The 23,201-nt window shown below is 39.5% G+C and overlaps 1 protein-coding gene and 1 long non-coding RNA gene across 3 annotated transcripts in view; both read right to left on the bottom strand.

The window, feature by feature from the left end:
* The window catches only part of ppp1r35 (protein phosphatase 1, regulatory subunit 35), a 33,751-nt gene that overhangs the window by 6,313 nt on the left and 4,237 nt on the right, over positions 1 to 23,201 (bottom strand). For both annotated transcript variants that reach the window (XM_035955644.2, XM_023286742.3), the window contains exons 3-4: positions 587 to 677; positions 5 to 132 (exon numbers count right to left, since the gene is read on the bottom strand). In XM_035955644.2, coding sequence (XP_035811537.1) covers positions 5 to 132; positions 587 to 677 — 219 coding nt within the window. The remainder of the gene's footprint in view (positions 1 to 4; positions 133 to 586; positions 678 to 23,201) is intronic.
* LOC118471377 (uncharacterized) lies at positions 10,842 to 23,116 on the bottom strand. The gene is made up of 2 exons (XR_008599731.1): positions 11,826 to 23,116; positions 10,842 to 11,434 (listed from the first exon to the last, which is right to left on the bottom strand). It is a non-coding gene; the product is annotated as an uncharacterized LOC118471377 (long non-coding RNA).

Below are 23,201 nucleotides of genomic sequence, written 5' to 3'. Positions count from 1 at the left end.
GAACCTGCAATGACTGAATCTCTGCTTTCAGGGTCAGAGTAGTATTTAACTCCGCCCTCTCCAGACATCCTGGCTCTTCACTGGATGTTGAAACCTGAGGCTCCACCAACTGTCTGAGGGCTCCACCAAGCACTGAAGAGCAAGAAAAAAAATGCTTTTATCAATCAGACTGACTGATGTGGAGGAGAAAATAGAAATAAATATACTAAACTCTACTGGAGACAACAAAAGCCATAAAAATCTTGGTTGGTTTAATGTACAGAAAAGTTTGAGTATTTACAGATTAGATAATAAAGTTATACAGTCATATATATACAATAAATAAGAATCCACCATGTTTTGGGGAGGTGGTTTTAGACTTGCAACTCTGCAGAGCACATTAGTATCATTACATTAAAATTGTACAGTGGGTCTAAAAAGTGGATTAAATCAGTTTTTATGTCATTTGTAGAAGCCTAACAAACACAGATGTGGCAGAAACAGAATATTAAAATGTATTCATGTATTTTTTTTGTTTATCTCTTTATTTTGATTTATTCGAACACTGTCAACTTATGACTATGCTGGACTCTGCTTCTCTTCTGACCTCTGACTGCCTGCTGAATTGGGGTGTGTCTTGTCAGTGTGACGCGGGGCTCCGGTGTTACTGTGACCACCACCGGATCTTCAAAACACACCTGCAGGAGACCAAATGAGACATAAAGATGAAATCACATACACATCAAGACTTCAGGATAGTGTTATCACACACTACACAGCCATATACACTTGCACAACCAAAGCCATAACTACAACCTAAAGTTTAGCCCATAAGGCCGTGCTCAGACTACAGGAGTTTTACATTTCTAACTCATTAACTGGGTTGCAACTCACACAAATGGATAAACTTTGCAACTTCTCTGTAATGCAAATCCAGTAACTTAAATGTGCACCTGTATTGTGCATCACACAATATAGAATAGTATTAAGATTATTGTGTCACAGGGAGCAGTCAGGGAGCAGAGCACCATTTCAAGTAATCTCACGGAGACGTAAATGTTAACAAGAGAGCGACTGTGGTGCAACAACTTGCTGTAAACTTTATAGTTTGAAAAGAAGAAGAACAACTACAATAACAAAAAGCAGCAGGTTAAAGGTGCCTGGATAAGAAAATGGTTCAGGAGATGTGGTCAACTTGGGTTACTTATTCTTCAGCAAGACCAGATCAGTCTTTATTCTGTAGTTTATATTAGTCTCAAGAACAAGAATGTTAAGTGTTGTATGGCAACAGGCACTGGCACTTTCTGTGCTACAACTAACGCTTTTTACCTTGTACATGCTCCTAATATGAAGAAATACTACATAAACTTTTACTGCTTTTAGGATGACATCCAAATATATCTATCTATTAAGCTGAACAAAGCACATCAGTTACTCAAAATACAAGCATGTCTTAAGAACATAAAGGCCTGGATGACCTGTAATTTTCTTCTCCTAAATTGAGACAAAATTGAACTTACTGTGTTTGGCCCTAAACATATTGGAAACACACTAAGCTCTGGATAGCACTGCCTTGGCCTTAAGTATGACTGTGAGGAACCTGAGTTATTTTTGACCAGAATATGTCCTTTGTCTTACACATAATACAAGGCTGCAGAACAACCTTGTTTTACCCACACACACTGATCAACTAGTCCATGCATTTTTAACTTCTAGGCTGGACATCTGAGATTCCTTCACAACATGCATTGCTTAGAAAATGCTGCAGCCAGAGTTCTGACAGGAACCAGCAAGAGAGATCACATTTTGCTCATTTTAGCTTCTCTTCATTGGCTCACTGTAAAATCCTGGATCAAGTTTAAAATCTCTTTCTCACATACAAAAAGTTTTAAGTAGCCAATCCATAAAACATTCCTGCACCACATTATACCAATAAAGCACTCTCAGATTGCATGCTTACTTGTAGTTTCTAGGGTTTAAAAAAGCAGAATGTGTTGTAGGATTTTAAAACTGAACAAATTGCAACAACTAAAAATATGATTAAGTTAGACTTAGGTACAATAATGAATAATCCTGTGTGAACCTGTAAAATTACAGTCCTCCCTTGGCATCTGATGGACGTCTGATGGAGGTCCAGTGGGTGTCTAATAAACATCTAGTAGGCCCAGGTGCAACACACCAGCAGTCCCTCGAGAGAGAGGTAGCACAGGATGACTGGTCCCCCTCAACGTCCAGTAGGCCGCAGATGCAGCCCGGTGGAGAGTTTTTTTTTTGTTTTTTTTTTTTTTAAAAAGAGCCGTTTGGAAGTTTACCACGATTACGTCACACTCTCAGATATGAATGAATTTAAACATAATGCTGGCAGAAATGTCCGGACTGGTCTTTTTAAAAAGTAGAGTTAGGGTTAGGTTGTGGTTTTCCAGAAGAAAGAGGAGAGTTGGTGAAGTTGCAAAGTATATCAGAAGTAGTAACACATTGTTTAAATCGTTAAAATCTCGAGAATTATGCTCATTTTAGTTCTTAAAGCTTGTATTGAATAAACATTATTCACATCAGACTATGAAGACTGTTTGAAGACTTTTTCTTTAACAACTTTAAAGATATTAATAGTTGATCCAGAAGCGATTTTTAAAGAAGTTGGTGGACGAAGCTGCCAGATCATCACTGGCCCCCATCTAGCAGACTGAGACACAAATAAAGGGAAGCAAAGCCTACAGCTAACAGGCTCCTCTGCTGTGGAACAAGCTCCAAGTATGAGTTTTAGAGGAGGACTCTCCTCTCTACGTTTCTTATTATAGCTAAAACATTCCTTTGTGAGAAAGCTTATAATTAGAGCTCGCTCAGGTGACCCTGAACCATCACTTAGCTATTCTATCAGCCTTGCCTGCTTGGGGACTTCCCATGACTCACCAAGCACCTCTCCCTTTTCTCTCTCCATACACGTACCAGTGCATCTCAAAAGATTAGAAAATCGTGAATTTAAAAAAAAAAAATTTTGGGTGACAATAGCACCATGGTGTCTATAGGCAGTGCGGACGTAAAAGGAATTTTTATATTTTTTGCAGTCTGTTAAGTGCAAAGGTGTTCAGTGAAGAGCTGAGTTTTTAGTAATTTCTTAAAGACTGAGTGAGGCTCTGCAGATCATTACAGAGTTTGGTAACTCCTTCCACCAGGGCTCCAGACTAACTTTCTTTACTAGGAGCACAGTGGCCCCAAACTTAAAATTTTAGGAGCTCAAGCAGAAAATTTAGGGGCACACACCACAATCGACTTGCAAAGTAATATTCAGATTTCCTCTCATTTTCACTGTATTACTGATAAATACTTGGACAATAAATGCAGAAACTATAACGTTTTCAATTCACATTTTATTGTGCAGCAGTTGACACAACATAACAAAAAACGCACTCAGAGAGCGCAGTACTCCGCCAAGGCTGCTCAGTTGATGTATTATTTCCGAAGGATGAAATCTTTAATAAGAAATAACCTTGTGCTGAGCACATGCATGTGTTATGCATGTGCACGTTATGTATTTATACTGAATTACGTGTAAATTAACCTTATAAAGGTCTGTTGATCAGTTCATCACTTTGGCAAGCCTTTGTTTTGCTAAAATAACCGTTCCCTCCAGGCTTTTATTTTGAAGGCGTATTTTTAACGTTACGGGCTTTTATTTTGTAACCATTCCAGCGGCACAGGAAGTGTATATCTAAGAAGAGGTTTCTTGACATGACGAAGACGCTGTCGAAAAGTCCAAAAATTCACATAAAGATGAAAGAAAACGGTTCCACGCTGTTGCTGTCTAGCAAAGGATGTGTCTAAACTTAGAAGCACCTAGCTGGAATGGGGACAAGCTCTGACGGTGTTTCCTGAAGAAAGGAGTGAAGGACAGAAAAGTGAATTTAAGTTCAAAATAAGGCTGACGGCTGAACATAAATAAAGGCTTTGTGAAACATCAGGAGCTTCGCCGTCATTCACCCCCGATCTCACACACATTGGCCTGCCTTCTTCTTCTTTTGGAGTTAATGTCGGTTGGCAAACCAGCTCATTTGCACATTACTGTCAACTACTGGGCTGAAGTGTGGAGCAGAAGTTTGTCAGCAACAAAAAAAAATATTCAATAATAATTTTTTTTAAAAATCTGCAAATTTACTGGTTGCACATGCGCAAGTAGATGAAAAATTTACTCGCACTGTCTCAAATTTTAGTCGCAAAATGCAACCATTTAGTCGCAGTCTGCAGCCCTGTCCACCACCTGGGAACCACAGAAGAGAAGAGTCTAGCTATCGACCGGCTCTGTTGTGGTGGTTATATCAGGCGCCTTTTGTTTGCCGAGCGTAGCATGATGAGATCCAGGCATAAGCAGTGTGGTCGTATGGGGGGAACGACAGGAAGAGCAGGATATCATCAGCATAGCAATGGTACGAGAAACCATGGGAGTGGATTATTGCACCATGTGAGGTTGTGTATATTGAGAAGAGAAGGGGACCAAGCACTGACCCTTGAGGAATAGGCTGTGCAATTCAGACACTTCTCCCCTCCAAGATTTAAATACTGTTCAACAGTTTGGACACATCTTCTCACTGAATGTATTTTCTTTATTTTCATTTACATTATAGATTCTCACTGAAGGCATCAAAACTATGAATAAACACATATGGAATTATGGAGTGAGCAAAAAAGTGTGACGTAAGTCAAAATATGTTTTATATTTTAGATTCTTCAAAACAGCCACCCTTTGCTTTGATTACTGCTTTGCACACTCTTGGCATTCTCTCAATGAGTTTAACGAGGTAGTCACCTGAAATGGTTTTCCAACAGTCTTGAAGTAGGTCCCAGAGATGCTGAGCACTTGTTGGCCCTTTTGCCTTCACTCTGTGGTCCATCACATCCCAAACCATCTCGAATGGGTTTAAGTCAGGTGACTGTGGAGGCCAGGTCATCTGATGCAGCACTCTATCACTCTCCTTCTTGGTCAAATAGCCCTTTACTCAGCCTGGAGGTGTGTTTGAAGTCATTGTCCTGTTGAAAAATAAATGATGGTCCAAACGCATCCCGAATGGGATGACATGTCGCTGTAGGATGCTGTGGTAGCCATGCTGGTTCATGGTGCCTTCAATTTTGAATAAATCCACAACAGTGTCATCAGGAAAGCACCCCTACACCATCACACCTCCTCCACCATGCTTCACAGTGGGAACCATGCACATAGAGACCATCCACTCATCTTTTCTGCGTCGCATAAAGACATGGCGGGTAGAACCAAAGATCTTAAAATTGGACTCACCAGACCAAAGCACAGACTTCCACTGGTCCATTCCTTGTGTTTCTTGGCCCAAACCTCTTCTGCTTGTTGCTTTTCCTTAGTAGTGGTTTCTTAGCAGCTATTTGACCATAAAGGCCTGATTGTCGCAGTCTGAACAGTTGATGAAGAGATGTGTCTGCTACTAGAACTCTGTGTGGGATTTATCTGGGCTCTAATCTGAGGTGCTGTTAACATGCGATTTGTGGGGCTGGTGACTCGGATGAACTTATCCTCAGCAGCAGAGGTTACTCTTGGTCTTCCTTTTCTGGGGCGGTCCTCATGTGAACCAGTTTTGTCGTAGCGCTTGATGGTTTTTGCAACTGCACTTGGGGACAGATTCAAAGTTCTTGCAATTTTCCGGATTGACGGACCTTCAGTTCTTAAAGTAATGATGGACTGTTGTTTCTCTTTACTTAGCTGATAATATGGATTCTAACAGTTGTCAAATAAGGCTGCCAACTGTGTACCAGCTGACTTCTGCACAACACAACTGATGGTCCCAACCCCATTAAGAAGGCTAAAAATTCCACAAATTAACCTTGACAAGGCACACCTGTGAAGTGAAAACCATTTCAGGTGACTACTTCTGAAGCTTATCGAAAGAATGCCAAGAGTGTGCAAAGCAATAATCAAAGCAAAGGCTGGCTATTTTGAAGAATCTAAAATATAAAACATGCTTTGACTTATTTAATACTTTTTTTGTTTACTGCATAATTCCATATGTGTTCAATCATAGTTTTGATGCCTTCAGTGGGAATCTACAATGTAAATAGTCATGAAAATAAAGAAAAACCACTAAATGAGAGGGTGTGTCCAAATTTTTGACTGGTAGTGTATCTTCCTGAAAGGTAGGACATGAACCAGCGCAGGGTAGATCCTGAGATGCCACACTCAGTGAGTGTGGAGAGGAGGATTTAGTGGTTAACCATGTCAAAAGCAGCTGACAGATCTAACAGAAACAGAACTAAAGACTGTCCAGCAGCTCTAGCAGAACACAGCGATTCTGCTACCAATACAATAAAGTGCAGTCTCTGTGGAGTGACCCTGTTTAAAACCAGACTGACTCGGATCATAAAGGTTGTTTTTACAGAGAAAAGCAGAGACTTGGATGAAGACAGTTTGCTCAAGTATTTTAGATAGGAAGGGCAGGAGCAAAACTGGTCTGTGGTTTCGACTTTGAGTGTAGGTTTATTACTCTGCCAAGGAACGTGGTGGAGTTACGTGACGATCAGCATAGGTTTGTCCTTCCTGTCTATGCGCAGTATTACTCAAAAATGGAATGGCAGATTTGGATTAAATTATCACAGAAGGTGATAAATTACAGAAAGGCCAACTGATTAGATTTTGGCAGTGATACAGCTTATAGTCTGGATCCACAGAAGAATTCTGTGTCATCAGGAAGTAGCAGCACAGCGTCACTATAACTATGACAACAAGTGAATGCTACGTCAGCGATCTGCTGATGATCACGTGATTGCGATCCTACTACAAGTCCACCGCTGCGGACTTATTGGGCCTTATCCGTCAAAAATTATACAACGACTGAGCAGCCTTCGCGGAGTACTGCGCTCTCTGAGTGCTTTTCTTGTTGAATATTGGAGTGACTCGAGCTTGCAGTGCGCAGAGTGGGGATGGGGGAGGAGGAGTGAGTTAAAAGCAGAGAATATTTTTCAAGCACCTGATGTGCCACAAGTCTTGTTCTGATGGAATCTGGTCTCAGCAGTTTTTAAATTGGAGGAGAATAATGTTAGTAGATTTTGATAGTCAGCAAAGTCAGTGGGATCTCTGGATTTATGCCATCTTCCCTCTGCTGCTCTGAGCCCTGCCCTTTGTTTTCTTGTGACTTCAGTGAGTCATGGACGGGGGGGGGGGGGGGGGGGGGGGGGGGGGGGGGGGATTCACTATCAATAAGGAGATAGTAAATTGAATAAAATAGTGGTCTGACAGATGAAGCGGAATGACACTCAGATTTGTTATGAAGCAGTTTTGGCAGAAAATCAAGTCAAGTGTGTTTCCTGCCTTGTGTGTGGTAGGGGTGGAGACCTGCTTCAGGTCAAATGATGCCATAAGTGACAGAAAGTCAGTTTCTTGGGCTTTCTCTGTGTGAATATTCATGTCTCCCATGAAACAACTGTGTGTCATAGTACTGAATGGCTGAGAGTAACAAGTCCAGTTCAATTACAAAGTTGCCTAGTTGACACCCTGGAGGGTGGTATACAACAATAACAAATAGTTTAACTGGTGCAGTGCCACTGATTGCATGGTATTCAAATGTGGAGTTATTGTTTAGTAGAGAGAGTTTAGTGAACTTGTGTTTTTTGAGGATTCCTGTACCACCTCCCTGTCCAACAGAATGGGCTGTGTGTGAGAAGATGGAGTCAGCAGAGAGAGCAGCTGGTGTGGCAGTGTTTTCTGGATGGATCCAGCTTTCAGTCAGGGCTACTATCTGAATATCTGAAAATTAACCAGTGTTTGGATTAATTCTGTTTTTTGTCTTGGATAACAGGGATGGTATTGTAGCACATGGTAGGTGAGGCAAGTTACATGTATAAATAGTGGGAAAAGACTACCCAGTCGGTGTCCTTGACTTGCACAGGTAGACTAGCAGGTCTTTGCCCAGTTCGGTCTTGGCACAATGAGCGCTGACACTTCCACTGATGCTATGGCGGACCATATGTGTTTAAATATTATAGCTGAACCCGGCCTTTTCAGATTTTCAGCCAGGTAACAGAGAGTCCCATGGGACACTTCTCATCAAATTTTGGCAGGTCCCAATCAGAAGCTGCCACGTCACAAGTGGGCGGGACTTTGTCCAAAGGCGTCCAATCAGAGGCTGCCACGTCATAATGTGGGCTATGGTATGGTTTCCAATGAGAGACTGCCACGTCAGAGTCCCTCCCTTAGCCCCTCCCCACCCGCCATATTTGTAGTTTTTTTTTTTTAAAAAGGAAACGCCGCATTTAAAAAGGCTGGAAATGATCATTTTAAAAAATCATTTATAAAACAATAATAATAAAATTCCTGTGCTACGGTCATCCAATGAGGTGTGAGGGGAAGGGTGAATGAGAACCAATGAGAAGAGGAGTATGGGGTCTTCTTCATCTATAAAAGCCGGTAGGCCACTCCATAGACCACCAACGTTGAATAGAACTCACCATGACTCAGAAAATGTTGGATGTCCGGGGGTATGCGGTTCCCCGAGCGAGCGGCAGCAGCAAAGCTGAGGCCTGGAATGACTGGTTACATGTGCTCCTGTTAAGCGCTGAAGACAGAATGTGCATCTCCTTCTCTCCACGCCCGGGTCAAGGAAGGAGAGGAGAAGAGGGGAGGTCAAAGTTAAGGGAATCAACAGACCAGGCCATGGACCCATTTCCACCTTGACCTTACAGGTCATTTCCACCATGACCTTACAGTTCATGGTGTCAATGACCGGATCTGCACAGTTGAGCTAATGGATCCATTTCAAATGACCATCCAGTCATTTGATTGCAAATGACTGGATATGCATGAGCTAATTTATCCATTTCCACCATGACCTTACAGGTCACCACCACGGTCATAAATGACCGGTTATGCAAAGTTGAGCTTAAGGAATTGGAGGAATGAGAGAAAAAAACTGTGCGACACGCCAATACTTTATGGACCTGACAGAGGCAGACACTGAAGAGAAAGCAGGGTCAAACTCAGGCCACAGCGCTGTATGAACATACACAAATTAATTGGTATTAAGTCTAAGTGTAACTTCAAAGTTTTAAACGTTGAAACACCTCACCTTTATACAAATATTGTGAAGGTCAGTTGACTTTATTAGGTTATTTTTTTTATTTTTTTTTTTTTTTTACAGGTCCTTGATTTGTTTGCCTTGGTTGCTTGATTGCATGCACTAACATCATGCACTTTTCAGTTACTGTAACATGGGGAACAACTACTTAATTTTTATATTTGCATCACCACTTCACAAATATTAAGAAATATGGTTGAAATATTTCTAAAGTAATATCTTCAAATGTTTGTAACTCTTCCTGACAAAAAATTCTTTGATTTTCATTTAACATTAGGGGCTCTCACATTGTGCTGTGCTGCTATGAAATTACTATGAAATGAAACGTGTGAATTTCAAATTGAACCTTTGTATTGCCTCTTTATTATTTCATTCCTGAAGGCAAAATGTTTCGTTTGAGGCTCTGATTTAAAAATTTCTCCAACTACAGTTTATTTGGTCTAATGAGCATCTTTATGGCATTCATTTTAGAGTAAATACTTATTACAACAATGTCACAATAAAAAATGCAAATTATTCTTTCTCTAATCAGGACTATTGCAAATACTAAAATTATTTTCTATCTATGTATACACACTGGGGTGTTAATGTCACTCTATGCTACCTAAAAGGGCACTCGTGTCATTACAGACTATCTAAGAGAGGATCCCTATCATTCTGTACCACCAAAGTGTGGACCCTAAAAATCAATAATTTTTGTCAATAAATTTCCACTTTATTTGAAAATAGATTGAGGCAACTAAGATATTATTTAGCATTACACTCACCTTTCTGAAGTAAGATTTTTGAAAATAATCTGCGTAAGAGCAGATGCTGCCCCACATATTAACTTTCTAATGCCCAAGCATTTATATTTTAATTATGTCACCAGTCAGAATAACAAAAAGAATAATTGCTGAATAAAAACTGTTACAAGTATAGGTACTACTAACTGCTCTGAAAATCTAAATGGTCACAATCAAAGATAAATTTCTCTTAAACTCTGTAGCTTTGGTTTAGGTCTGTTTCAGCTGTTATATCTTTAGGAGATCCTAATTTATTTTGTTAATGTTCTGATTTGGACAGATAATCATTGCTTCCCTTTATTCAAAAAGCTTTCTTGACAACCATGCTGGTTCTACTCCCCTAAAAAATATTTCTAAAAACAGCTATCCAAGAGGGAACCTGTGTCATCGTGTTCCTGCGAATAGAGGGACTTCTTTCATACATCAATTAAATAAGAAAATTAAATATTTCAAACTGTATATGCATATTTAAACAATCATATAATTAATATCTTACCTAAATGTGAACATGTCCACAGTTTAGAATATACTTATTGTTTTCATACTTTTTTCTTCTCTTTTTTTACTTCTTAATGTCTTACGCTTGTGCAGTACACATTAGGGGGTTGAGTCAAGACCAAGTACAGTATTCAGCAATAGTGGGCTGCTTGTACTTATGTGACAGGAAAAAAATATGAGACTAGAGGGAAGCGAGAGAGTGCAGACTGATAAAAATACAGGTAAAACGTAGTACCTCGGTGGGCCACAATTTTTTTCTTTGTTTTGTGTTTTTACTTTGGTTTTAATTTAATGTAAGAATACAAATAATTCTGCTGCCTCAACAAATGTAGCTTCAAACAAAAATGCTGGACTGTCAGGACTGTATACAGTACCAATCTGCTGTTGAATTCTCAAAATTAAAATCACAACAACTTTCTTTCTTCCTCCAGAAATTATGCATGCATACATTCACAATGGTCCAAGTAATAAACACAAAGTCACCACAGCAGTGTACATCGGAGGAATGTTTTTATTGTCAGCAGTTGGATCTGGTCAAATGGATCTGGTCTCTCAGACAGTGGGCAATATTAGTTAAAAATAGATAATTTCCCTGAGGGCTTAAAAGAACTTTATCTCTCAAAAATAGTTCAGGCTTGCTGAACACTATTTCAGTATGATAAATAATGCTCCCTTGAACACACAAACCAAAATTACCACACAACTGCCATCACGCTGTTTACAAACTTTCACACTTTATCCACTTTCACTGGTGAGGCATGTCTCCAGTGGCGCCTCTGGTTAATTGAGGAAAGTATTATTTTCATGTGAGGATATTGCACATGGAGGTCTCACAGGTCTCTCTTCATAGCTTTACTTATCAGGATACTTTTTACATGTCTGAGGTCTTTGCCGCTCCAGTGAATGACAAGCACATCTGCAGCAGTTCTTCCTTTAAGGCAGTGATGAAATAAGAGAAGGAAGTCACTCCAACACATGCCTCCCTTGCTGAACCTGAGAATAAAACCTGGGAATTCACACCAAGATTGTTCCCCATGGTCTGCCTTGCCTCTTGTGCACCACGCCGAATCCAGAACTTGCACACTGCTTATAGCAAAACAGCACAAAAGAAATTATTTAAAATACGCAGCAAATGATAGGTAGGTAGGTAGGTAGGTAGGTAGGTAGGCAGGTAGGCAGGTAGATCAGTGTATTCACAAATTTGCTGTTCAAGGTGAACTCTGTTAATGTGCAAGATTTGATATTTATTGTGTCTTTGCTTTTAATAATTGAGCTGTTGCATCACAATTACCAATAATAATTTAACATGAACAGTTCTTAACATGAATAGCCAAAGCTCATTGGCTCAAACTTTAAGGCTGAAGCATAAATTATAACATATAAAATTGAATGAACATTGTACACACCAAAAGATGTGCTTATTTGGAACAAAATTTCAATGACAACCAAATTTTAAAAATATTAGGCAGCAACATACCTTTCTCTTGAGGTGTAAATTTCCTGATTGACGTCTGCACTCCTTGTTGTTTAGGGTGAACAACATGAATAATTGGCATGAATTTTCATCACGCCGGGCTTACAGTCAAAGTTTTCTCATGAACTCTTCCAACGTGATTCCTTGAAAATACAGAAAAACAACCATTAAGCATTGTCATCATTTCAAATTTTGTACAGCATGCAAAAAGAAAATAAATAAACCACATGGGCTTTGATTTACTACTTTTCCTGAAGCTCCCTGCATGAGGAAGTAATGGTTTTCTCAAACAAATTACATCAACAGGGTGATGTCAGTAATTGAAAGTGTGTTTTACTATATCACTGACAATGTTTTTCATAATTTTTAAGAACAATTTTGGTGAGGATTAGAAACATCCACATTGCTCAATTAAATGATAGAATAGCAAAAATATAGAAATAGAAATACCCGTCTCCAAAGGCAGTCAAGGTCTCTGCAGTCATACACAATTTCTTCTCCTGCACTGATATTTCATTTTGAAAATGCACACAGATGTGGCATTTTCTGCTCATCCAATATCTTTGGGTCACACACACACAAACAATAAATTTTCTATTACACCAAATAACTAAAATGCCAAATGCTACTTTCATCTGAGGTTGCACAAATGATATGAGTAAAGCTATTATGAGGAAACAATTCAAAGACACACGTACTATTTTAATTTTGCTGTTTGGCTTGATGTGATCATCATTTATGAATCTTTGGAGTCGTGCCGTATGTTTATTGCCATCAATGCTACATGATGAAAGATTTTTCAGTTGTAAAACATTTAACAAAATGCAACAAATACCTTAAGTTAGGACATCCATTTATTTAATCTTCCCATTGTCCCTGAAAGCAGCAGAAGTACAGAAATGCTGCAATGTCAGCTCACTGCCTCCCCTTCAGATCCAGTGATGTGTCTTCCAACATACTCGAGCAAGTATTCTCCTTGCTCAATGTTTTTAGTGGCAATCACTCCATAACCTGATGAACAGATAATAAATAAGAATAAATTAATAGTATGATACACTATATTGCCAAAAGTATTCACTCACCCATCCAAATAATCAGAATCAGGTGTTCCAATCACTTCCATGGCCACAGGTGTATAAAATCAAGCACCTAGGCATGCAGACTGCTTTTACAAACATTTGTGAACGAATGGGTCGCTCTCAGGAGCTCAGTGAATTCCAGTGTGGAACTGTGATAGGATGCCACCTGTGCAACAAATCCAGTCGGGACATTTCCTCGCTCCTAAATATTCCACAGTCAACTGTCAGCTGTATTGTAAGAAAGTGGAAGTGTGTGGGAATGACAGCAACTCAGCCACGAAGTGGTAGGCCACGTAAACTGACGGAGCGGGGTCAGTGGATGCTGAGGCGCATAGTGCGAAGAGGTCGCCATCTTTCTGCAGAGTCAATTGCTACAGACCTTCAAACTTCATGTGGCCTTCAGATTAGCTCAAGAATAGTGCTTCAGCAGAGAGCTTCATGGAATGGGTTTCCATGGCCAAGCAGCTGCATCCAAGCCATACATCACCAAGTGCAATGCAAAGTGTCGGATCCAGTGGTGTAAAGCATGCCGCCACTGGACTCTAGAGCAGTGGAGACGCGTTCTCTGGAGTGATGAATCGTGCTTCTCCATCTGGCAATCTGACGGACGAGTCTTGGTTTGGCGGTTGCCAGGAGAACGATACTTGTCGGACTGTATTGTGCCAAGTGTAAAGTTTGGTGGAGGGGGGATTATGGTGTGGGGTTGTTTTTCAGGAGCTGAGCTTGGCTCCTTAGTTCCAGTGAAAGGAACTCTGAATGCTTCAGCATACCAAGACATTTTGGACAATTCCATGCTCCCAACTTTGTGGGAACAGTTTGGAGCTGGCCCCTTCCTCTTCCAACATGACTGTGCACCAGTGCACAAAGCAAGGTCCATAAAGACATGGATGACAAAGTCTGGTGTGGATGAACTTGACTGTCCTGCACAGAGTCCTGACCTCAACCCGATAGAACACCTTTGGGATGAATTAGAGAGGAGACTGAGAGCCAGGCCTTCTCGTCCAACATCAGTGTGTGACCTCACAAATGCGCTTCTGGAAGAATGGTCAAAAATTCCCATAAACACACTCCTAAACCTTGTGGACAGCCTTCCCAGAAGAGTTGAAGCTGTTATAGCTGCAAAGGGTGGACCGACATCATATTGAACCCTATGGATTAGGAATGGGATGTCACTTACGTTCATATGCGAGTCAAGACAGGTGAGCGAATACTTTTGAAAATATAGTGTATAAATTTAGTAAATGCTCATGCGTTGCAGGCACACCCAACAGAAAATAGGTCAGCAGTTACACTATTAACAATACTTTGAAACCTTGTCATTGTAAATATTTAGATAAAAGATGTAAGTAGGGTTTGGACATTGACATGGTGGACACATACAAATACCTGGGTGTTCACCTCAACAATAAACTGGACTGGACACACAATACAGAGGTCCTGTACAAGAAGGGCCAAAGTTGTCTCCACCTGCTGAGGAGACTGAGGTCCTTTGGAGTGTGCAGGACTCTGCTCAGGACATTTTATGACTCTGTGGTAGCGTCTGCTATTTTCTATGCAGTGGTATGCTGGGGAGCAGGGAGCACTGAAAGGGACAGAAAGAGACTAAACAGACTGGTCAGGAGGGCTGGTTCTGTCCTGGACTGTTCCCTGGACTCCACAGAGTAGGTGGGTGAGAGGAGGATGTTGGCAAAGCTCACATCCATCATGGACAATCCCTCTCACCCACTGCATGACACTGTGGGGTCTTTAAGCAGCTCCTTCAGCAGCAGACTGAGACATCCACCCTGCAAGAAAGAGCGCTATCGCAGGTCCTTCATTCCATCTGCTATAAGACTTTACAACATCAGCATCACTGGCTGATGTTAACATAAACTGGACTATATCATTACCACCCCAAACCATAAAATTTGCACTGACATTCTTGCACTGCACATCTTTGCACTTTTAAACTTTATTTTTATTTTTTCTGTTAAAAATTTTTTTTCACCCTTGTATATATTGTAAATAAAGCTGCTGTAACAATGTAAATTTCCCCTGGAGTGGGGAGAAATAAAGAACTTTATCTTATCTTTATCTTAACATTAACTATGAGGCAGAAGAATTACAGTATCTGCATTTTCATAACAGTGCAGCAAAACTTATCAGTTTTTTATTGCTATGAGTTCTATCAGAATATCAGTGCTTCCCACACATTTAGATGTAAATATTAAATCAGACACCCATTTAGCTTAACATGACGGATATTGGATTTTGTTTGTTTCTCATGTGTTTTGTTAAGTGGAACAGATCTTCCCATCTAATTTCAAATAAGAGAGCAAATAAGTAAATTGACATTTTGCATCTGCCTAAACTACTTTAAGGCTGCTTACATGGCAAAATGGTTCTGTACATTTTCATAACTAGCACAGTGTTAATACACAATTTCATGCATGAAAATACATTAGCTGCTAAACTGAGTTTTAATTATGATTTGAACAGACATATAGTATTGACAACATGTGCAACCATACCTTTCTGATGATGGATGAATTTTTTCTGAAAAGAGTCTTTATCTTCCCCAGAAGCAATGAAGTGCAAAGCTTCCATTTCAGGACAAACTTTTCTGGGTCTCATTTTCCTGTGAAATATTTAGTAATATTTTATGTGCAATATACTGCATAGGTCAAAAAAAGCCCATCTAAACAAAACATATTTAAGTGTATTAATACAGCAACTTACATTAAATGAATAAATTACATGATTCCATTGATGCTTGTATGAAAAGATGTATAACCGAAAATGTTCTAATCATTTTACAAACTAACTGAATAGAAATCATGCTTGTATACCATGCCGGTGCTACATGTTTACTTTTTAAGTGGACAAAAAAAAATTCAAAATCATTATAAATTGTTAGCATTTACATAGAGGTTTTAGAAAATGAAAGTATTGCAACTTACCTTACATCTTTTTTTGCTTGAAGGAAAAAATAAACTTGAAGGATGGTAGGGTAAATGTTCTTCTTGCGCAGTACCTCTTCAATATATTTACCTATGTAACTATTATGTCTTTATATATTGATAGAAAGATTCACAAATAAAATAAATATTCAGGTAGATAAATATCTAATGAAGGAAAAAATCGTCGAAATGCTAATCAGTGCAGCCAAACCAGACGTAGGCACATGAAGAGCTACACTTCAGTGGATGTGACTTGGACTAGCAATACAAGGACTTGGCTGAAGAAGAACTGACGCACACACATGCTCAATTCATCTAGCAAACTTACAAAGACTGAAGAACATACAGAGCTGTGATAGAAAAGGAATCTTTTTAAAGAAGTTCTTGTCCAACAAGTATTGATCCATTTTGTTTTTGTAAAGAAATGTCCTGCTCTGCATTTCTGCAGAAAGTAAGAATGAAACTTAAAAAAAACAAACAAAAAAAAAACCACCCACACTAAATTTGTGAAGTAAAGAAAAGATGGGACCATTTGAAGAGAATTTTTGTCATTGCTGTATCTTGTAAAGGGATTTACGTAAAACAGGTGAGAAGTCTGAATCTGGCTTGCTTAACCCGAGGCTTACAGTAAGTCATCACTCAGCAATTGACTCTGAAGTATGGGCCAACACAACTTTATCATAAATATGGGAAAATATATTATGGCACATCATGTTTAATGGTTTTCTACATATTAATACATTTGCTGCTCCTTCGTTTTTAGAAGGGTGAATGGAGAAAACACTCGAAGTTATAAATTCAGGGGTGGTTTAAATATAAAGTTTCTGAAGCTGATGTTTACTTCCTTTAAAAGCCTACAGAGAGGCATCAAATGCAATCATTCCAACGTAAAATCTCATTTTAGAAAATGTAACTATTATCAATTGTGGGCTATAGGACAAAAAAATAACAGGTGACTCTTTCACAAACATCTGGAAAAGGGATATAAAGTAAAAAATTATGGCTATTGTGACAGTTACTGTTATTAGGCAAATTACAAAATACAATGAATTAACATTACACGGCTTCAACTCTAACAGAAAGAATAAGTACTGCATTTGTACGTCTGTTGTACTACTTTGTACTACTACAATCACTAAGGTGAATCTATTCCTAGTACACTCCTAACATTTCAGTGTAATTTCCCTGTGCCATTCCTCTGTTCTCTGATTAGTCCCACATCTTCAGCATCATCTCAGACAGAGAGGAAAAATAAAAAACAAACGAGCATGCAAGACGTTTTTAACTTTAAAAATTTGTTTCAGAAATTCAATGTAAGTGCCTATACACTTTACAATAGCATACAGCCTGACAGATAACAAAGATATCTTAAAACATTTTAAATACATCTTCGGTACAAACAGCAATTTTTGCAAGACTGTGCTGTGCTACTGAGAGAAGACCATTTCATCTACTATCTAGTATGTGCCAACTGCACTCATTTTGATCTGTCGTGCTTGTTATCTGGCTATGTTGGGTTGTGTTACCAAAACCTCTATATACACGTCTCTTGTTCCAGGTTACAAAACAAAGAGCCTTTCATAAACCCACATACAACAGTCTACTACACAGCCTTGAGGACATGAGGTCACATTGTATATGGAATGGAGTACACAAGCTGTCGATGCCTCGGTATGTGAACGATGTAGTATCCCTAGTATCATAGTATCAATGGTATTAACGGCTGACTGTCTCTCCTCTCTTGCTGTGTGTTCACAGCATTGGCTGCGGATTGGATCAACTGGAGTGGATCCTGAGTCTAATCTTTTACGTATAGCACATCGTATCCAAAAAATATTACACTACAAAAAACTGGAGAGGACCAAGGTAGCCAAGATATTGGAACAGATCTTTATGGACACTGGCATTACAATCACAGCCTTCCTTGGACAGCAGCATCTATGAACTAACTCCCAAGCGGATAGTCCAAATGCTGCCTGCGTTTGCTAGGAAACAAATATTGCCTACGTATCTACAATAAATAGATGTACAACTACAACACTGTATGAACTGTCTTTATTGTGTTACGGGTCAAACCCCGTTAGCTACTGCCCACTGAACCAGCAGAGTGAGTCTGCTGGTTTTGTTCGCGATATCCTTTATGAGCCCCAAATTTGTGATATGTGTATGATATATATGTTATTGGAGGCAGAGCCGGCATATGTCCTCACACCTTTCATTTGTTTATATCTGAGGGTGGATTGTACAGCTTTTTCATGATGCATCTATCAGACACGTTGCTCGCAGGTTTCTCTAAAGTTTTTGGAAAAGAACCAGGAAATGCACACATTTAAAATAAAGATTCATTATTTCTCACTCTTTTTATTGACAAACAATAAAAAACAAATCATCAGGAGGTCATCAACAAATAGCAAAACATTTTATAAAACATGCTAAAAATTTTTGACAACTTTTTTTTGTTTTTTATGAAACAAGTACTAAAGTAGTGCTTTTTAAAAACAGTACAGAAAAAAAAATTACTTGATGCAAAATTTAAAATTTTTAAAAAAAAATGTCTTTAAAGGTATCTGACAAATCAGGATTGCTGACAGATACGGTATGACGTACAATCTCACCCTAAGGTGGAGAAAAAGAGTAGGTTCTAACCATCTCCCTCATATTTTCCAGTCTCTCAACGTCCTCTGCTGTAACCCTCAATGTGTTCAGTTTTCTACCGATTGAAATTCTGTTCTCAGTCACTTGACTCAAGAGTTCTATGAGATGAGACAGGGTCGTGTGTATCTCCACTTCAGTCACAAGCTTTACCTCGTAATTCCCCATCACTTCAGATATTCAGGTATTTACGGTGTTGTAGGTGTTGCGGGTTGCTTCCATATGTTGGCCACCATTGCAAGGTCTGCCAATTTGACAGTGTTGTGGTTTTTCATCAGAGTGCAGAACATATCGTTGATGGTATGCTGGACGTACGCCTCTGATCTCAGGTCAAACAAAACAGTTCCAGCAGAAGTTCTGATGCGTTGCTCCTCCGTGCGGAAGTTATGCAGGGTTAAGAGGTGCTGGATGGTGGGGATAAAGTTGGGAGCGTAGAGCTTGCTGATGATGGTGTAAAAGTCTTGGTAGAAATGAGACGTAATTGTTTCCAGGCATGGGTGCTCTTTCTGGCTAGGATGGTCGGTAGACATCCGTAGCAATTCTCCCTGTATGTTTCCAGAACTTTTCGAGGAGATAAAGTATGGCTGCTTTCACCACGCTGAAGAAGGCCTTTGACAACAGCCCGTCAGCCTCACCCCCCTCGCTACCCTCCCCTGGTGGTGGTGATGGGGGTGCTGCTGTTGCTGTTGTTGCTGCTGCTGCTGTTGGTGGTGGTGGTGGTGGTGGTGCCGCTTCTGGGGCTGCCGATGCTGCTGCTGGGGCTACTGCTGATGCTGCCGGGTATCCGGGAGGAGCTGGCTCAGAACAGCCTGCAAAGAGGGTCGGTATGCTAGGTTCTGGAGAGCTGTCAAGCCCCATCAAATCCTCCTCCTAAGAGTCAGCAGAACCAAAGACCCTTCTGGGACACGGGTAACACGCTGGCTGCATAGCGGTCGGTGTGAGATGTTTTTGGGGCTGCTGTTGCTGCTGGTTGACCGCGCTCATGTTGATCAGTACGCAGGTTGCAAGTCTCAACAACAAACAACAACAACAACAACAAAAACAAAGAATTCTGCAGGTTTCTTCTTCCCCATTGATCAGAGGGTGATTCTGAAGTACCATCTACCAGACCCCACTACATTGGATTGCCATACCATGCTGAAGACCGCTCGTTTCAGGAGCACCTCTGTACAAGCGGGGAGGTTTTCCAACCTCAGCCATTTAGTGGGTACAGGCTTGGCTATATTTTCCTGAGAAGTCTCTCGGAGATGCTGCTGCATGACCATCTTCAGTACGCTCCAGTTATTGGAGGTCAGCATGTCTGAGACAGCTAGGGGCCTCGGCGTTTCACCCTCCTCCAGCTGATAGAAGCAGAGCTCCCCCGTCTTATACTTGTAAACGTAGCCCCAGGATCCAGGCATTCCGTGGGCTGTTCCTCCTCCAGAGACTAAGCCGGGGGCACCTGGGTCCGGTGGAAGTACATCATGGTTCTCCTAGGACCTCGTAGTATCGAGGGCTTCTCACGGAAGATGGTGATGGGCGTCTCGCTGATGACCGCTGGCTCCGGACGCGGCAGGGCCTCAGATTTGCCGCTGCCACTCGCTCGGGGACCCGGACATCCAACATTTTCTGAGCCATGGTGAGTTCTATTCAACAGTGTGGCCTACACAGAGGCCTACTGGCTTTTATATATGAAGAAGACCCCATACTCCTCTTCTCATTGGTTCTCATTCACCCTTCCCCTCACGCCTCATTGGATGACCGTTACACGGGAATTTTATTATTATTGTTTTATAAATGATTTTTTAAAATGATCATTTCCAGCATTTTTAAATGCATCATTTCCCCTTTTTAAAAATAAAAAACTACAAATACGGCGGATGGGGGAGGGGCTAAGGGAGGGACTCTATGACGTGGCAGTCTCTCATTGGACCCCAAAACTATAGCCCGCCTTATGACGATGGCAGCCTCTGATTGGATGTCTTAGGACAAAGTCCCGCCCACTTGTGACATGCCAGCTGCTGATTGGGACCTGTCAAAATTTGATGAGAAGTGTCCCATGTTATTATTGTTTTAAAAATAATTTTTTAAAACGATCATTTCCGGCATTTTTAAATGCGTCATTTCCTGTTTTAAATTTAAAAAAAAAAAAAAAAACTACAAATATGGCGGATGGGGCGGGGCTAAGGGAGGTAGTCTATGACGCGGCAGTCTCTCATTGGACCCCATACTATAGCCCGCCTTATAACGGACAGCCTCTGATTGGACGCCTTTGGACAAGTCCGCCCACTTGTGAGGTGGCAGCTTCTGATTGGGATCTGTCAAAATTTGTTGAGAAGTGTCCCATGTTACTCTCTGGTAACAACAGAGGGAACCACCCAACTACTGGAACTCAGAGAGTGACATCAGGAAGTGCTCTGCGCAAACAAAGTCTGACTACTACCCAACAACAAGTCCTAATCAAAGATTAGGATGCAATGTAGGATTAGGATGTGTGTACAATGTTGTAGATCTCAACTTGCTCTGTTTGGAGCTTGCTGCAGTCTCTCTTTAAAGGCTATTGGTGAAAATCTCACCGATTTCAGATTTTTAGCCAGGTAAAAATAGAGAGAATGACCAACCCAGAGAATTAAACTAATGGCACTGTTTGCATATACTGTTTATAAACTAGCATGGAATTTATAAAGGAACTGATAAAGCAAAATCAAAATTGAACTTTCTTAATCATAATTTTTAAATCAAAACTTGAAATTGGTCCAAAGTTGGAGCCAGTTCCTGATACCAAATAGTCCTTGGGCCAGGACCCAAAATTTCAGGTATCGGTACCACCCGAGGTGACCAATTCTTTTTGGTATTTTTAACTAGCAATATGTCTCTAGTTTGCATTTTGATATGATAGCCCTTGCAGACTCACAGCTTAATATATGTTATCATTCATTTAATGGACATGCCCCCATAATGAAAGGTGAGGGGTCTGAGCCAAAAGTTCTAACAACATAACAGGACGGAATTTGATAGGATTTTTCCTCATTATGAAAAAATAAGAAATGCCACATGCTACACATTATCATCTGTATAATCACTTTACAGCACAGAACAATATTATAAAAAACTTGAGACTGAGAAAGATTTCGTTGCTATGGTAACAAAATTCACTTGTAAGCAGGACGGAACAAAAGAATAGCGAAAATTTGACAAACAGATTCAAAGTTAAATTCTATCGAAGTTAAAAACCAAAGACTAACCATCTTGTGATTTTTGGTCAGTGTGATACAGCGTACTATAACTTTCAGTTAAACATTCAAAATACCTTTTTAAATAGAGTCAAAACAGCCAAAATTGTGATGAAAAGTTCAAAATGTAACCCAATTATAACAGACTGCTACCGGAATTTATCATATGCCAAAAACACTGTTACAAAGATTATTTCCATTACTAAGCTGAATTTTCAAATGCTTTTGCAGTTTTAATTCTAATTACATTTTTAATCAGTTCCATCCCGTTGTGCTGTGTGGACACTTCAAAGGTAATTTTCCGAGAACACTACATGGTCATAATGAGAGAAAACATAAAATACAGGAAAGAGTCATTTCTTCCATGTACCAGTATCTTATAAAACAAAGGTCATTCAAGTTCATTCAAAGTTAATGCTAGAAAAGGAAAGGATATTACCATAGTTAACTGATCTAATTGAGCTTAATTAACCTTAATTAGAACTGTAAAAGACAAAATAACTAGACATCTCAGCAGTTTCTTCAAAGGACCCGAAAACAAATGTACACCTACCCACCAATAACTCTTTCTACAGGAAAGAATAAATGTATGCAAATACACAATTATTATCAAATAAGCATGAAAAGATGCATTCATTTGAGTCTGACATTTAATTATAATATATTATATAGATAATATATTTCTCACAGTTTTATTTGATTACTGACTTATTTTAGATGTGATCTTTGCACACTGTAAGATTTAACCCTCTGAAACCCAAGCACTGATGATATTGATGTAATTTTTTTTCCTTTTTAAACTGTTTTTACCACGCCTCTAATCAAGAAAACAATGAGACTTTTTCATTTTTGGGATTTTTTAGGATTTTGTGAAAACGTTGCAAAATTGTAACAGTGGCTCTTAGTTTAGGCAAATATTGCAACTTTATTTTAAACAAAGTCCACAGATGATTAGGCATTGATGATTCAATAGTATCAAAATATGTATCTTAAAATGAATTGTATTGATATGAAATAGTTGAATATGGCACAGTAAAATGCAGCTTAATTTAACAAGTCAAGACTCTAATTGCCATCCATGCTAGAATGCACCTCCACACAATAAAAAACTGTAAAAAAAATTATGTTATTACAACTTTCTTTTATTTTTTTGAACTTGCAAATGTGGGATTGTATTACATCAGTCCTCTACAATTAGTTCATATTTACAGTTTGGACTTTGCTTGAACATCAAAATGATTTCTGGTGTCTGAAGACTCTTAATTGGTGGATGGCATTCTCCTTAGTGTCTCCTTATATGTGAAACTGTTTGTGCTTCACAGATCAAACTGCTTCCTTCAAACCATATTCATATCATACTGCAGTTGATGTATGTACCTGTTAATATACTGTTAATCGTATACAAAATTAATCAAGTTAACCTTTAACCTTAACCCCATAACATATATATATATATATATATATATATATATATATATATATATATATATATATATA

The sequence above is a fragment of the Amphiprion ocellaris genome, chromosome 19, assembly GCF_022539595.1.
Source record: "Amphiprion ocellaris isolate individual 3 ecotype Okinawa chromosome 19, ASM2253959v1, whole genome shotgun sequence".
NCBI classification, from domain to species: domain Eukaryota; kingdom Metazoa; phylum Chordata; class Actinopteri; family Pomacentridae; genus Amphiprion; species Amphiprion ocellaris.
The sequence above is the reverse complement of the archived record's forward strand: the minus strand, read 5'-3'. Positions and strand labels throughout refer to the sequence as shown.